The sequence below is a fragment of the Lissotriton vulgaris genome, chromosome 2_2 (genome assembly GCF_964263255.1).
Source record: "Lissotriton vulgaris chromosome 2_2, aLisVul1.2, whole genome shotgun sequence".
In the NCBI taxonomy this organism is placed as follows: domain Eukaryota; kingdom Metazoa; phylum Chordata; class Amphibia; order Caudata; family Salamandridae; genus Lissotriton; species Lissotriton vulgaris.
Window position 1 is genome coordinate 144,552,112 of NC_141688.1, and position 16,000 is coordinate 144,568,111.

Consider the following 16,000-nt stretch of genomic DNA (forward strand, 5'->3'; position numbering starts at 1 on the left):
ACTAGAGAAACTGGTTCGTCCCCCACTACAAAAGCGGACAATGACACTGGTACTAAAATCATACAACATGGTAGCTGCAGGAACCAACTGGCTCCGTGTAATTTTCCTCATCTATTGTTGACGTTTGCACCCTTACACCCCTGTGTCCTCACCTCTATGTGCAAGAACCTGCCCCTCCCGCTGCACCTCTTAGGCTCGCTTGTGTGCACTCCTCTCTGCCTCCCGCTCTGTACACCTCTGCGCCTTCCTATGCATTCCTCTGTGCACCTGTACACTCCCTGTCTCTTTCGTGCTGTGCGCATCCATGTCCCTCCCCATCCCCGCTTGCACCTCTCGGCTTCTCTTGTGTGCATCCCTCTGCCTCCCCGTGCCCTGCGTTTATGCTTACCTCTGCGCTTCCATTGTTTCGTGTGTGCACGTCCCTGCTTCCTTGTGTGTGCACACCTCTATCCCTTCTCTCTTTGTGCATGCTTCTGTCATAAGAACGGACGTGGTACAGGTAGGCTGTTTTTTTTATTTATTTATTAGTTTTCACTTTTATATAGCGCAAACTTTACCCGCAGGTATCCGAGCGCTTTAAATCAGCATGCTTATAACAAGCAAGACTAGCACTCTATATTACTGCCAACTTAGCTTAGCATAAGCAACAGCTAACTACTCACAAACAATGTTTATATACCAATTGCAAATGTAAAAAAAATTAATGCAAAGCATTGTCATTTACAATGCCAGTAACTCAAACTTTAATGCTGCGAGACCTATTGCATTGCAAATGCTTGTTTTAATCTGTAAAGGCCCAGCTATATGTATGCTTCGAGGATGTGTGTATTAGTTATTTTTTTAAAAATCTATGAGGGCCCAGCATGACACATAATTCTTGTATGCTGTGTATATTTTATATTGTTGTATCGTTATCATGACGGATGGTAGACACAACTACTAAAATGTCCAGATAACTCTGGTGATTAATGATCCTGCTGGATAGCAATATTTTGTCTGTTCCTAATTTTTAAATGCAGATAAACTGTATTTATGTGGATAGCTCAGTGGGTTACTTGCAGTACAGAAGTTACAATCCTAAAATAGGACAGTGACCTATGAACTGACATCAAAGCGCTGCATACAAACCTGAATGGTATAATTAGAACTTATTTTTTTTGGTGTCGCAATATAGTTAGAATTTACCCTTTCTTTCATTACTCTAATGTTGCTATAACGAGTTTGTTTTGGCAGATATACATTTTAATCAGTAAAGCCATCTCCGCAACCACTGGGGTATGCTTTAAGTCCTGTGTTTGTGCTTCTCCTGACCAAATCTTCTTAAAACATGCTGCCCACCAGTATGGATCACATGTGATACCTACACCTTGTAATCCTCATTGGCTTATGTGACATTCCCTATAGATTGATTTACATACTTGTATGATTCATTGTCTCTGCATGATGTAAGTACTGTGACACCCTACACTATACGTAGCGCTATACAACAAATGAAATCGAACATGAGAGAGGGGCTACAGAGAGATGAAGGACACAGTTGGAGGGTGACAATTAGGGAATCCGAGGAGGAGGTCATGGGGGGCTACGGAAAGATGAAGTGCTCTGTTGGAGGGTGGTAGTGAGGAAGTCTGAGGAGGAGGTGATGAGGGGGAGAGGCTATGGAGCGATGAGGGGCACTGGTGGAGGGTGGCAATTAGGGAATCCGAAGAGGAGGTCAATAGGAGCGGAGGCTATGGAGCTATGAGGGGCACTGGTGAAGGGTGGCAGTGAGGGAATCCAAGGAGTATGTCATGGGGGGGGCTACGGAGAGATGAAGTGAACTGTTGGAGGGTGGTAGTGAGGGAGTCTGAGGAGGAGGTGATGAGGGGGAGAGGCTTTGGAGCTATGAGGGACACTGGTGGAGGGTGGCAGTGAGGGAATCCAAGGAGTATGTCATGGGGGGGGCTACGGAGAGATGAAGTGAACTGTTGGAGGGTGGTAGTGAGGGAGTCTGAGGAGGAGGTGATGAGGGGGGGAGACTATGGAGCGATGAGGGGCACTGGGGGAGGGTGGCAATTAGGGAATCCGAGGAGGCGGTCAAAAAGGGGAGAGGCTATGGAGCGATGAGGGGCACTGGGGGAGGGTGGCAATTAGGGAATCCGAGGAGGAGGTCAAGAAGGGGAGAGGCTATGGAGCGATGAGGGACACTGGTGGAGGGTGGCAGTGAGGGAATCCAAGGAGTAGGTCATGGGGGGGGGCTACGGAGAGATGAAGTGAACTGTTGGAGGGTGGTAGTGAGGGAGTCTGAGGAGGAGGTGATGAGGGGGGGAGACTATGGAGCGATGAGAGGCACTAGTGGAGGGTGGCAATTAGTCAATCTAAGAAGGAGGTCATGGGGGAGGGTGGGAGATAGAGAGATGAGGGGCACTGGTGGAGGGTGGTAAAGAGGGAGACTAAGGAGGAGGTCATGAGGGGGGGCTATGGAGAGATTGTGAGAGGCACTGTTGAAGGCTGACAGTGAGGGCATGCGAGGAGGAGGTCCTGAGGGGGAGGGGCTATGGGGCGATGAGGGTCACTCACTGTTGGAGGGTGGCAATGAGGGAATCCAAGGAAGAAGTCAATAGAGGGAGAGGCTATGGGGCGATGAGGGACACTGGTGGAGGGTGGCAATGAGGGAATCCAAGGAGGAGGTCATTAGGAGGAGGGCCTTTGGAGAGAGGAGGGTGCAGTTGGAGGGTGGTACTGAGGAGATTCGAGGACGAAGTCATGAGGGGGAGGGGCTTTGGAGAGATGAAGGGCACTGTTGGAGGGTAGCAGTGAGGGATTCAGAGGAGGAGGTCATTGGGGGAGGGTGGGAGATACAGAGAGATGAGGGGCACTGGTGGAGGGTGGTAGTGAGGGAGTCTGAGGAGGAGGTCATGAGGGAGGGGGCTACAGATAGATTGAGTGCACTACTAGAGGATGGTAGTAAAGGTATCTACAGAGAAAGAGGTTATGGTGGGGCTCCAAGAAATAACTCCCCACATGCTCTGTACACACACAGAAGCAATCCTTGTATCTTGGTGACTGTTTGCAAGTAGATATGATGTAATCTATGGCTTGTAGGCTACCTCCAGAAGCGACAAATTGGGCCGGCAGTGGCCCACCCAAAAGCACCCTTGGCCCACCCAAATAAAAATTCCTAGAGCCGGGCCTGCTTCCATGACAACTCCTAGAAGGCAACATCGTACAATGCATGCGAACCTAGACGAGATCGTTTTTGTTTGAATAAAAAATGTTTTCATGTTGACGGATCTAAACGTGTCCTTCAAAAAGGCATAGCACGCTTGTGTTATGGTCGACCAAGGCCGTTTTGGTGATGTATAAACTGCTCGGCGCCCGGACTTGTGGTGTATGTCAGCAGAGAAGGCCATAGATGCTGTTAGGGCAGCGGGGCAGTGCCATGGGCGCCCACTCCCAGAGGTCGCTCCAGTGAAGGTGGTCTTGTGCTGCCCATCTGAAGGCGAGGGCTGGCATGCTCCTGGCTTGCATTAGGGCGCAGAGTGCCCCTGCGTCACCACCAGCCTTGGCGGAAACATTCAGCGTCCTATTGGTGATGTATCCTTCATCTAAATGGCCCATATTAGAACAGCGCGTGTGTACAAATCCCTTTTAACCTGAGGATGCCCCGTGATTCGACAATCTTAAAACGTTATTGTGTATAATACAGAATTAGGAGAACGTAGAGTTTTGACAACACGTGGGAAGGATTGTTCGAACAGTGTGGCCTTTGGTAAGGTGATTCTTATTTGTGTGATCTGTTCAAGATGCTGGGAAGGAAGCTGTGTTTTGTAATCGAATTGAAATACAGCGGCCACCTGTTTTGCAGTGGTCATTATTTTCCCTTTAAAATGCAATATTTCAGTTCCAGAGTAATTGGATGGATTTCACTTGTCAACCCGCAGGCACTAGACTTCAGTTCTTGGCACCTCATTCGTCGTCGTTTCATTCATGAGTGTCGAGGCTTCACTTACTCACGGTGGGTCCGGGACAGCCGGGGGCCCGGTGGGAATGCTGCACCAGTGTTTTTATTTTAAGAAGTCATTTCTGGGGAGCTAATTGGTGGCCCTATAGTGTTTCCCTCGTTAAAATCGAAGAATGCATTCAGTATAGTTTAATAAAGTAATGCGAGTCTGGGGAGTCGGGCAGGAAAGGCGCGCACCAGGTCAGCGCACAAGGCACTATTTACTGGGTTCGTGTGCGCCACCTGACGAGGTTTGATCGATGGACCTACGTTATTGCCTCCTCATAAGTTTACGTATTATTTTTCTGACTCTTGACCTGGCTCCGTTTGCTTATCTTTTTAGGCATTTGATGGTTAATTGTGTATAACATTAAAGTGTCAGGAGACTTTGGGAGGAATCTGTTTCATTACTGTTGATTATGGCAGAGTCCGCTTAGTACAGTGTCCCTGTGAAGCGCTGAGACCTGGAAATTAGAAACTGGCGGCTTGCACAAGTTAGGAAAATCGCCTATGTGCATTGTGCAGCTTCATTGTAACAGGTTTATGATTATTTTTTATAAGCTCCTCTCCTAGAGATATATGGCTTTTATAGTAAGAGTACAACTTCTTTTTGTGCTACAGATATTCAGTCATTAATGTCTGCTTACTCTTGTCCGCATACCCTGAGAACTCAAGGTCCAGTCCTCTTTCATGATCCTATAATGAAAGTACCCATTGTCCTTCGTGGACTCGGGTGGGGTCAGATGTAGTAAAATGGTTTTCTGTTTTTTCCCTAGACTGAGACTGTAATTGCAAGTGGGCTTGCTTATTCTTGCACCTCATAAAACACCAAGCCCTAATACTTTTGGGGAAATAGGATCATTTTTCTTTATTTCAAGATATTTTATAGCGGAATTTCTCGATGTGTCCCGTGGTTTTTAAATAATGCCTATTGTTGAATGACTTTTAGTCTGTTTTGTTTTAGAAGCTGCTTGGATAACTAATTACTTGTACATGGATTACTTTCGGGCGGAAGAATATTGCAATCTGCTACTTAATTTCCAAGTGTTCTGCTCCTTAGCTTGAACCTTCTCGCCAATTGTAATATTGTAGTTGTTAAGGAACAAATCTGGTCTATGGTATTAGCATGAAATTACCGTATACTATGCTCTAGTTATCCCTCTTCAACATTTTGGACTCACTGTATCCCGAGGTTTTTATAATGTCGTGTTTGGGTAGACACCTTTTACTAAAAGGAGTCGGAGCTTGAAGGGTTGTATGTTGTGCCATTATTGTTCAGTGTACTACTTGAACTGAATAGAAAATAAAAAATAAAATAAACTATTTCTTAGAGACGTATACTCTTAATGTAGCACTGCACTTACAATGTCTAAGAATGGACTTAGACACTGTAGGGGTACAGGGCTCTGCACCTGTACCCTCACCACTGGCATAGGGCACCCAGCTAGAGGGGTGACTGATCTATGCCAGGGCAGTGGGTTGTAGGCATGGCACACAAGGATGTAAGCCATGTCGACTCTTTACTTTGTTCTGCACCAAAACACGCTGGCCTGCAAAGGCAGTGTGTGTGTATGTAAAGGTACAGGGCCTCTAAGGGTGGCACAATAAGTACTGCAGCCCTTAGAGGCCTTTCCTGGTCACAGTGCCCTGGGTACCTGTGGTACCATTAACCAGGGGCTGACCTGTGGCCAGAGATGCCTATTGGGTTAGTTTTGGGGAAAGAACACAGGCCCTGGGAACCTGATTGGCAGGGACCCGGGGCACACCAAGAAAAAGTACATCAGTAGTGTGGCAAAAAGTAGGGAGGTTACTGCAACAGAAACCCACTTTCCTACACTTCCGCACTCCTGAATAGGGAATCCAAGAAGCTGGATCATCTTGGGAAGCGCATGGTCTCTTCCTCCAGCTTGGCGCTGTAGTCAGTGAATACCGCATGCATCTTGGTTGTGATACACATACAGTCTGGGATACGTTGCGCAGGTGCTGCCTCAGTGTCCGGAGGAGGCCCGTGCCATTCTCTTCTGGGTAGTGGCGTATGGGAGAGTTGCAGCAAAATGCACAATCTGATGTGGACTGGACACAGCTGACTCTCTGGGCAGAACGATTGCCACGTTGATAGCCCTTCGGCCTACGCCTGGCTGAGAACATCTGTTTTTTGGGGGATGTTCAGGTAACTTTGCTGGACATGCCCTTCAATGGCCGCCGCCTTTTTGGTGACAAGGCGGACCCTGTGCTCAAGCGTTTTAAGGATTCTCAGGCTACAGCCAGATCCTTAGGCCTCACTGCGTCCTCCCGTCCCCCACAGTCTGCCTTTCGTCCCTTTCGTGGCTAGGTAAGGGGCACCCCACCACGTCTGACCCAGTCCTGCCACCGGCCCATGCAAGCTACCCAGCCTGTGCTTGGCCGTGGATGTGGGACCCTGCAACGTGGGTCTGGGAACAAGCAGGTGTGCCAGTCCACCCTTTCCACCCCCTGCAGCAGCCTCCAAGCCCTCCTAGTCTGACCTTTCAGGGCCATCAGCGGCCAGTGGATGGCAGAATTCGCCATCACCTCCCCTATTGGCAATCCATCATGTCGGACAGGTGGGTTTTGCAGATAGTCCGAAGGGGCTACTCACTCCCCTTCAAGAACGCCCCTCCCTCCATGCCACCATCTCTCGATCGCATAACCGAGGATCATTTGGTGCTTCTCTGCCAGGAAGTTTCAGCTGTCTTGGCCAAGGGAGCTATCGAGAAGGTACCTGCGCCGGATGTGGTCGTGGTTGCTATTCCTGCTACTTTATGGTGCCCAAATAGGACAAGGGCCTGCCTCCTATCTTAGACCTCAGGACCCTCTATTGCTTGTTCCTGAAGGGGAAGTTCAAAATGCTAGCCTTGGCTCGGGTCCTGTTTGCCCTCGACCCTATAGAAAGGATGGTAGTGTTGGACTTGCAGGACTCTTATTATCACATCCCAGTCCTGGCAGTCCACAGGCATAAACTACTTTTCACGGTAGGCCATGGGCATTTATAGCTCACTGTGCTCCCCTTTGGCCATACCAGTGGCCCCTCGGGTGTTCACAAAAGTGATGGTGGTCGCAGCTCATGTGCACAGAATGGGCGTTCCAGTCTTCTTCTATCTCGACAACTGGCCGTTGAAGGCGGGCTTGCCCCAGGCTGTCGTCTCCCACCTCCAGACTAGGGAGGACCGCCTGCATTCACTGGGGTTCACTATCAACGTGCCGAAGTCACACCTGCCTCCCTCTGTCGCTCCCTTTCATTGGAGCTGTTCTGGACACAGTGCAGTTTTAGGCTTATCCTCCCGAGCAGCGAGTGTGAGATATTCGGGCAATGATTCTGATGTTTCAGCTTCTATCCCAGATTTCGGTGAGCATGACTGAGGCTGCTGGGTGCCATGGCCTCCTGCATCCAGCTGGTAGATCATGCCAGATGGCATATGCAGGTTCTGCAGTGGGCCCTGAAGTTCCAGTGGGTGCAGCATCAGGGGAATCTTTCTGACTTTGTCCAGATCTCTGAGGTGACTACGCAACAACTGCAGTGGTGGTTAACGAACCAGGGTTGGGTCCGAGGCAGAACCCTCTTTCTTCCCCAACCAGACCACACGGTGGTGACCGATGCTTCACTCCTGGGATTGGAGGCCACCTGGGGAAGGCAGGGATCAGAGAACTCTGGTCACCATATCAACCTATTGGAGCTCCGGGCGATTCGCTTGGCACTGAAGGCATTCCTTCCCTCCCTCAAGGGAAAGGCAGTGCGTATGTTCAGACAACACCACTGCCATGTAGTACTGCAACAAACAAGGCGGGGTGGGGTCGTGGGCCCATTGTCAAGAGGCTCTTTGCCTTTGGACATGGCTGGAGCTTCAGGGCATTACCCTAGTGGTTCAACACCCTGCAGGTTCTCTTAATGCCAGGGCAGACTAACTCAGCCATCGGTGCCTGGTAGAATAGGAATCTCATCTTCACTCAGAGGTGGTGCAAGGTCTCTTTCAGCTGTGGGGTGAGCCTTGGTTCGAACTGTTCGCCACCAAAGAGAACGTGCAATTCCAGCACTTCTGCGCGTTGGAGTTTCCAAGGCAGCACTCGCTCGGTGAAGCTTTTTGTAGTGAGTGGAGCTGCTGCCTCCTGTACGCCACTTCCTCCTGTACCACTTCTGCCCCAAGCTCTACTGCCCCTTCAGGTTGATCTTCTGTCGCAGCAGCAGGGGATGGTCCTCCACCCGAATCTGTCCAGCCTCCACTTTCTTGCATAGAGATTGAGCGACGACAGTTGACAGCTTTTGACCTTCCTCCCGAAGTCTGTAATGTCATCTAGGCAGCCTTACATTCCTCCACTAAGACGGTATACTTCTGTCGATGGAACAAGTTTGTGGCATGGTGCACAGCAAAGGCTGTGGATCCCCTTTCTGCCCCTCTTTTGTTCCTTCTTTCTTTGGCCCAGCAGAGCCCTGCTCTGGGCACACTTAAAGGCTACCTGGCAGCCATTTCTGCTTTTCTTCGGCTGCCAGATAGCCCTCTTTGTTCAAGTACCCTATTGTAAGTCGCTTCTTTAAAGGCGATATTCACTTCTTTCCTCCATCTCCTTTCATATTGCCTCAGTGGGGCGTGAACCTTGTCTTGACTTATCTTATGTGCGCTCCCTTCGAGCCTCTTCACAACTGTCCTCTCAGGCTTCTCACCCTGAAGACTGCTTTTCTCTTTGCCATCACCTCTGCTCGTAGAGTGAGTGAACTTCAGGCCCTTTCTTTTAAGCCTCCTTTACTTTCAGACCATCCGGACAAAAATGGTGCTCCGAAAGAGATCCTCTTTCTTGTCTAAAGTAGTCTTTCCCTTTCAGATCGGGCAGACTATTACCCTTCCCACCCTTTTCCCGCCTACACTCCCTTCTAAAGAGGAGGAGAGACTCTACAGTCTGGATCTAAAACGTGCATTATCTTCCCACCTTGGCCGCACAAAGGAGTCCCGGGGGACGCTCAACTCTTTGTTGGCTATGTGGGTGTCAAAAAATGTCTGACTGTGCAAAAGCGTACTATCTCTCGATAGGTAGCTCTTTGTATCAAGATGTGTTACGCTTTGGCTAAAAAGGAACCTCCAGTGGGGCTTGCGCGCTCCTTCCACTAGAGCTACAGCAGCAACCACTGCTTTGTCGCGGGGAGTTCCACTTATCAATATCTGCCAGGCGGCCACGTTGGGCTTCTATACACACGTTTACCAGACATTACTGCCTGGATAGTCAAGTGTGGAGGGACAGCTACTTTGCACGTTCTGTCCTCCAGGACTTTCAGGTGTGAACTTAGTTCGCAGACCCTCCTCCGGGGTATCTATTCTAAGGTAAGGAATCTATAACTAATAGTCTCTTTCAGATGAACAAGTTACTTACCTTCGGTAATGATGTATCTGTAAGAGACATATTTTAGTTATAGATTTCTTACTGCACCACCCATCCACTCCACGCTGCGAACTGCCTTCTAGGATTAGGGACACCCTTATAGGGCCCTAGTGTGGCTCACCAGTGGTCAGTGTCTTTCATGGATCTGCGCTTCTGGCATGGAAAGTTGTGTCAGAACTGACGTCCACGCGCAGTGGCGGCTTCTAACTAGGCACCGCAATGTCATTCCGGCGACACCAAAGTCACCGAAGGAAGCGCAGGGGTATGCCTTTAGAAAGATGATCCAGATCCTGCCTGACGCCTGGGGGTAAATCTAAGGTAAGGAATCTATAACTAATATGTCTCTTACAGATACATCGTTATCAAAGGTTAATAACTTGTTCAATACTTCAACACCCAAAGCTAGCTGGAAAACATGTCTGCATTATAGACTGAATAACTGAGGTTCTGGCTTAGTTGAGATTTGTGGGTATTTCCTGCTTGAAGAGGAAGAAAATATTATATCAGAGGAGCCATACATAATGATGAATTATTATTTGGGTGTGCAGTGCAAGTAAGCCACAAAAGGAATTTAATTGCTTGTACGGTTTTGTGATCAATTGATTTGTAACCTCTGTTTTATTGGAGCAGATAGATTAGACTAAACAGCATCTAATGGTAAAACAAATGGGGATATCGAAAATAGGGATGTATAATCAAGGGAGGAGATGAGAGACTTTTGACACGAATTTTCATCTTGGTTTTGAATTGGGTGTATACAAATGTATGTACATGTATCCCCAATCACATCACCTCCGTGTTTTTATAGCAGGTGTAATACACCAGTAGTTTGTTTACAGTGGCGTCAGAGTCATCTACCTTCGAAGGAGGCTGCAAGTTCATGTTCCTCCTTGTATTGATTACATGTTTACTTAATGCTCCATTCAGCCGCACTCTTAGAATCTGCAGCGATTCGGCATAAAAGAAGAAATGAACCTCTGCACTAGTTCACTGCTATTTGGCACTCCATGATGTATGACCGGGATAAAGCCTAAATTACTTACATTGTTGCACTCTATACTGTTTCATTATAGGACTATCGCTGCAAAATAGGTAATAGTTGTGACTTGGGTACAGCTTCTCTAGAGTTCACCTGGAGTGCCTGGGTTATTGAGGTATTAGAGGCCTGATTGCTAAGACCTAGATTTAGCTTCGCAAATCTTATTGGGTGCAAGTTTGAGAAAACTAAAGTTTGTTTACTTGTTTTTCATACAGAGGTCCACACTCTACCACTGTGTTCTGTCGACCTGCTCTGCAAGGGTCTGCATGAAAGAGAAGCAAAAAAGGCATGGCAGGTGCTAGGCACTCATGTATTACCTTTATGGGTCCGATGTTTTCAACTGGATTGTTACGTAGGGCACGTATGTGGTGATTAAGTGGCAAGAATGTGACTCGAGCACACTTTCAAAAGAAAATAAAAAACACTCTCACCTTACCCTTTGGTTTACTCTAAAGAAAGCTAAAACTTTGCATCCTTCCTTGTACCAGGTTAAAATGGGCCTAATAGGGCAGTTTGATACACGTGGTGGGGAGAAAACTGCCCTATGGTCTGGTGCATTATATAGGAAGGGCCCAAAGCACGTACATATATTTGTCTTCTGGAAAAATATTCGGCCTCATTGAACCTACTACATTTTCTATGGTATACCAAGTCTTACTTGTGTTATGGGGGCTTCGGAAATGTGTAAAATGTTGGATTTGTGTACAGCTAGTTTTGATGCATTGTGCATATAATTTTTTTAACTGTTTCTTCTGTGTCCATCTACAAAGGGCTACTTGTTTGAGTATCTAAACAATATCTCAGAAAAAAAGAATCCTGTGACATTTTAATTCCTTACTAACATTTTTATTAACCATTTATTTGTTAAAATAGGTGCAGTATTTGAAGAAATAAAGGAAAATGTCAACATTGGAGCTATTGAGTCTGTCTCCCCACCCCAGAAGCGGATAAGGCGGAAATTAATTGGCTCTCCCATTGTGAGAGATGAGCAGGAGGAAGAAAACCAACCTCAAAGCCACACACTTGAAGATTCTCTTACTAAAGATCTTATCCCTATTGTATACACTCCAGATGCAATGAATGCAACATTTACATTTTCAGATCACCGTTTACAGACGGCACCAAAGTGAGTAAAACCAACACAGGGCTTTCATCTGGAAATGAGTTGTGACATTACCACACGTTTATTTTATTTTTATTTTTAGAGTTTTCTATAGCGCAAACTTGAACCGATTAGGTTATCAGAGCGCTTTACATAGCACAAGTTTCGTTACATGTTAACACAGCAGTTTACATAGAATCAGTTACGTTGCACATTTCAATAACTTGAACCGAATAGGTTATCAAAGCGCTTTAAATAAGACAGCATTCGATGTCCAGTGCCCTCCTCCGCCGTGTAGCGGGGGACCACTTCAAGCCCTCCGAAGTCGTCGAGCTGTCGGGACTAGGCTCCTGGAATGTCCAGTGCCCTCCTCCACCGTGTAGTGGGGGACCTCTTCCAGCCCTTCGAAATCGTCGACCTGTCGGGACTAGGCTCCTGGAATTTCAGCTGTCCCTTTACAACTACTTTGTTTGAAGTCATGACGGAGTTCCTAGTGAACATAATACAACTAGAGATATAGTATTGCCATATAAGAAGGTAGACATTCTATCCAGAAAATGGTGTAAACACATTAGTGTAAACCCCGGCTATCCACCCGAGAGAGAGACTAGGCAAAGATGGCCGCCCCATATGAGGAGAAGAGACAGTAGTCCTCTTTTTATTATTGTGGCTTTGTGAGCAGGGAGGGCAGTTTCGTTTTCAAGCTAGCCCAGTTCCTGAGTTGCTGTGAGGGAGTCTTATCTTGCAGGGGCCTCGTGGGCATCTGAAGGCACAGGCGGTGATTTATTGCCTTTCATTTTAGCACCCCGCCATTTTGAACAAAGGGTTGTGTCAAAGTACAAGCGTTGGTCAAGAGAAGTATCTTTTTTGTGTAGCAGCCCGTCCGTTAGTGCTCAGTTCCAGATGTATGACCTTTTTTGTGTAGCAGCCCGTCAGTTAGTTAGTGGGGGGGGTGGGGGGGGGGGGCCTCGTCCACTGCCGCCCCCGAATCTCCGCGGTTTCCTGGTGCATCAAACAGCGTCCCCGAGCCCCTCCACTGCCCTCAAGGCTGTGGGAATCCTCTGATGTGGGGCGGGGGGCAATCGTGAACTGTAGGCACCGGAGACCTGTTCCCAGGGTCCCGGTGGCAGCCGGTGGGGGGGGGACGCAGGGGGTCACCCGAGCAGAGGAGGAATCACCGCTCTTGCCTGCAGGGTGCTCTGAGCCCTTGTGCCGCAGCCCCTTCCGTCACACCCGACGGCGCTGTGTGTTTCCCTCTCGTCTCGCTGCTCGACTAGGGACTCCACTCCGATGTTTCCCAGGGCAGCGACTCCACCCTCCCTCCCTCTCACCTCCAGCCTCCGAGGGTCCGATGTAGCGAGGGACAGGTTCAGCCGAGTGAGCTTCTCAGACAAGCAAGGTTCACCGCGGACCTGCGGCAGGCGCCCCACACACGGTTCGGGTGCACAGCGCCCGTCCGACTCGTCCCCGGTCTCCGCTCCTCCTCCCCGCTGCTCTACAGCCCGAGCTGGCAACGGGCGGCCGCCATGTTGGGTCCTCGGCGGGGATCAGGAGCACTCAGCAATCGCCGCTCCACCGGCAGCAAGCAGCGATCTGGGTAGCCCTGCAGGTGCCCCACACCCTCCGCCACAATTATGGAGCGTGTACGTCGCAGGGGGCCTCCCAAGGACGCTGGGCTCCAGGCCGGAGCAGCGCGCTGGCCGGGAGCCGAGACGGTCCACGTCCTTCCCGTCTCGGCTCCTTACCTCTTCGTTGACATGGAATTAACTCATTTTGCATTCAAGCACAGTTCACTTAATTTTAAGTTCCAGTTCAATCACAACTATGCAACAGCCCTAGGTTGAAGGTGTTATGCTTTTTAAAAACAATACTCCCCGCACAAATACTGGGGCCTCAGGAGATGTATATAAACTTCATCCCACCGTGGTAATAGGCAACTGAGAAAAGATCACAGTTTCCGAAGTCATTGCAATGTCACAAAAAGAGAAGGCACAGATAGTTTGCAACCGCAAAGCTTGAACTAACATAACTTACTTTTATGCCCACTTGCAACAAACAAACATAAACCCCTTAAACTGGACATTTCCTACAGATTGCCTTCTTGCTTTCAGTGAAGATCTCGACCTCGTTGAAATTAGGTTGGAGAACACAAGTAGGGTAATGTGCTATGATTGTCTTGTCAGGGATCTTTTACTTGTACATCTATCTAGTCAGTCTGCAATTCAGAGCACTTCTGGCAAGCGAGTGCGAGGACTACCGCTCCAGTATAGATGCTCTTTCTGGTGGGCCTGTTCAAGATGTGACCTGCAAATGCCCTACTGTGAAACCGGTCTAATCCTGCAGACCAGAGGAAGAGTCACATTTTAGATTTCTGTACTTTTTTTATTAAACCTTCACAGACAATACCCAATATTACGAATATTGAATACTAGCAGCCCTTCCTGACGTTGTCCGGGTATGAAATAGAATGTGTGTAATAGGCAAGGGAAATTTATTTTAAAATCTCGCGGTAGCCAAAATTTTTAGCATGTAGTGTCACAATAGTTAGGCATGTGTGTGCAGATACTGTGTGTACCTCGGAGTAAGAAGTATTAGCAGATGTCTCTAGTGTTTATATACTCCACTTCCGTAAGTAAGCGTGTGTGAAAGTGCATTCAGTTGTAAATTTCGTGTCCCCGCAGGCATGCTGAATCGCGTCATCCCCCACTTGAGGCCCGGCTCCAGTTTTGTTTGATGTTGTGCTTGTGTTGTAAAGTCGTTGATGCAGAGAGTTGAGTGGGAGACAGCGCGCGCTGGAGGCGCTGCGCGTGTGGAAAAGTGCAGTTAGTTCAAAAGTTAGTGTCCCAGCAGGCGCGCTTACTTGCGTCATCTGCCGCCTGAGCCCGGCTCCAGCCCTCGTTGATGTTGTGCGCCTAGTGCCAATTTGTTTATGCAGAGAGTTGAGTGTGTGACAGCTCGTAGGAGACGCTGCAGTTAGTGTCCCCGCAGGCGCACGGTCCTTTATGTAGAGAGTTGACTGTCTGACAGCGCGCAGGATACTGTGCAGTTATTGTCCCCGCAGGCACGATCAGTCCCGTCTGCCCCCGCCTAAGCCTCGGCAACTGCTGCGCCCATTGGCCTTGGCCACGCCCCCAGCCCAACGCACATGTTTGTTTTCCACACGCCCCCATGGCAAGTTTTTTTTTTTGGGATGTGCCACGCGATTGTTGTAGTTTGACGCGCCCATTGGCCACACCCATTGGTGCTGCGCAACTGCAGTTTCTGCGCCCATTAGCCTTGTTCACGCCCCCAGCACAACGCACACGTTTAAGGAACACTTTTTTTTTTGTCGTCATGCCGCGCCCCGCCCACTGCCACAAGGGTCTACTTTGCCTGTAATGTTCTGTTACATTTCTAATGTATATGGTGGGCAGCTGTATAGCCTATGTCCATCTGCTGCAACTGTCCTTTCCAATGCTGTATTGGGTGTTGTGATTGGTGCTGTGGTTCCTGAGATTACTCGCCTCAAAGGTTTGGGCTCTCTTTATTATATTAGTATAGATAACTGAAAATATATTATTCTTTTGATCATATCGGACCTGCCATAATAGTCTTATTTTAGAGCCTTTGGTGTATGAGAGGTCAAGCTTTATCGCTATCTTCCCTTCCCCAATCTATCATATAGTGTATGAATCAATCACCAAACATGCCTCAAGCTTCACAAAGATGATCCATTAGTTACGAGCTGGCCTAAAACTAAGTCACGGTAAAACACAGGTAATGCTTCTGGAACCTAAGGACATCTGCTGTGTGCGAGTTCTCTCCTAGTCTCACTTCTAAAACGTAGTGATGCAGGCATATCGTTCGCCACCTCTGCCTATAATGACACATTTTTATCATCCCTGACCAGAGCTACAGAGGGGTGCGTAGCTCTTTAACACCCATTTCATGAAATGGTTGTCAAACCTTGTCCCAAACATGGTAGTCACTGTGACTGCCCAGTCTACACTTTTGAATGCCTCTTCAGCATCTAGTAATGACAGTACGATCTCTGTTACCGTCAATCAACTAGAATACTTGGTTTTTATTGTTTCACCTTGTAATCTACTAACAATCCGCTTTATCTATCGGAACCGATTTGGACATTAACCGGACCAATCTCATGACAGTACCGTTCATGAAAGCTTCAAAACCTTAATCAAACAGGAAAACCAGCCTCTAGGTTCTCTGTACTGAGGGGTCTTTGTTAGACTTAAGTAAGAATCAGGAACACAGTGACTCCTGACATGGACTGAGTCACCTCTTGAGTAATGCTGAGGCCATTTATTACATGGGTTAGATTGCTTAGATTGTTCGGGGAACCGAGAGGAAAAGATGTCCGGTTCAGGAGTTTTGCCTTTTTGCGCCATTGCCTCACCATTTTTTCAGTCAGTGCTATTGAGTTTCAACTGCTACACATAGTTTAGTTTGTATAATTATTTCTTGTTGCAGAGCCAGTGTTACCTTGAGTAAT

The 16,000-nt window shown here is 48.1% G+C and overlaps 1 protein-coding gene across 1 annotated transcript in view; it reads left to right on the forward strand.

Annotated features, from left to right (window-relative positions):
* Positions 1–16,000, forward strand: part of KIF18A (kinesin family member 18A) — a 312,020-nt gene that overhangs the window by 232,529 nt on the left and 63,491 nt on the right. Inside the window, exon 15 of the mRNA XM_086959474.1 lies at positions 11,280–11,532. Coding sequence (XP_086815600.1) covers positions 11,280–11,532 — 253 coding nt within the window. The remainder of the gene's footprint in view (positions 1–11,279; positions 11,533–16,000) is intronic.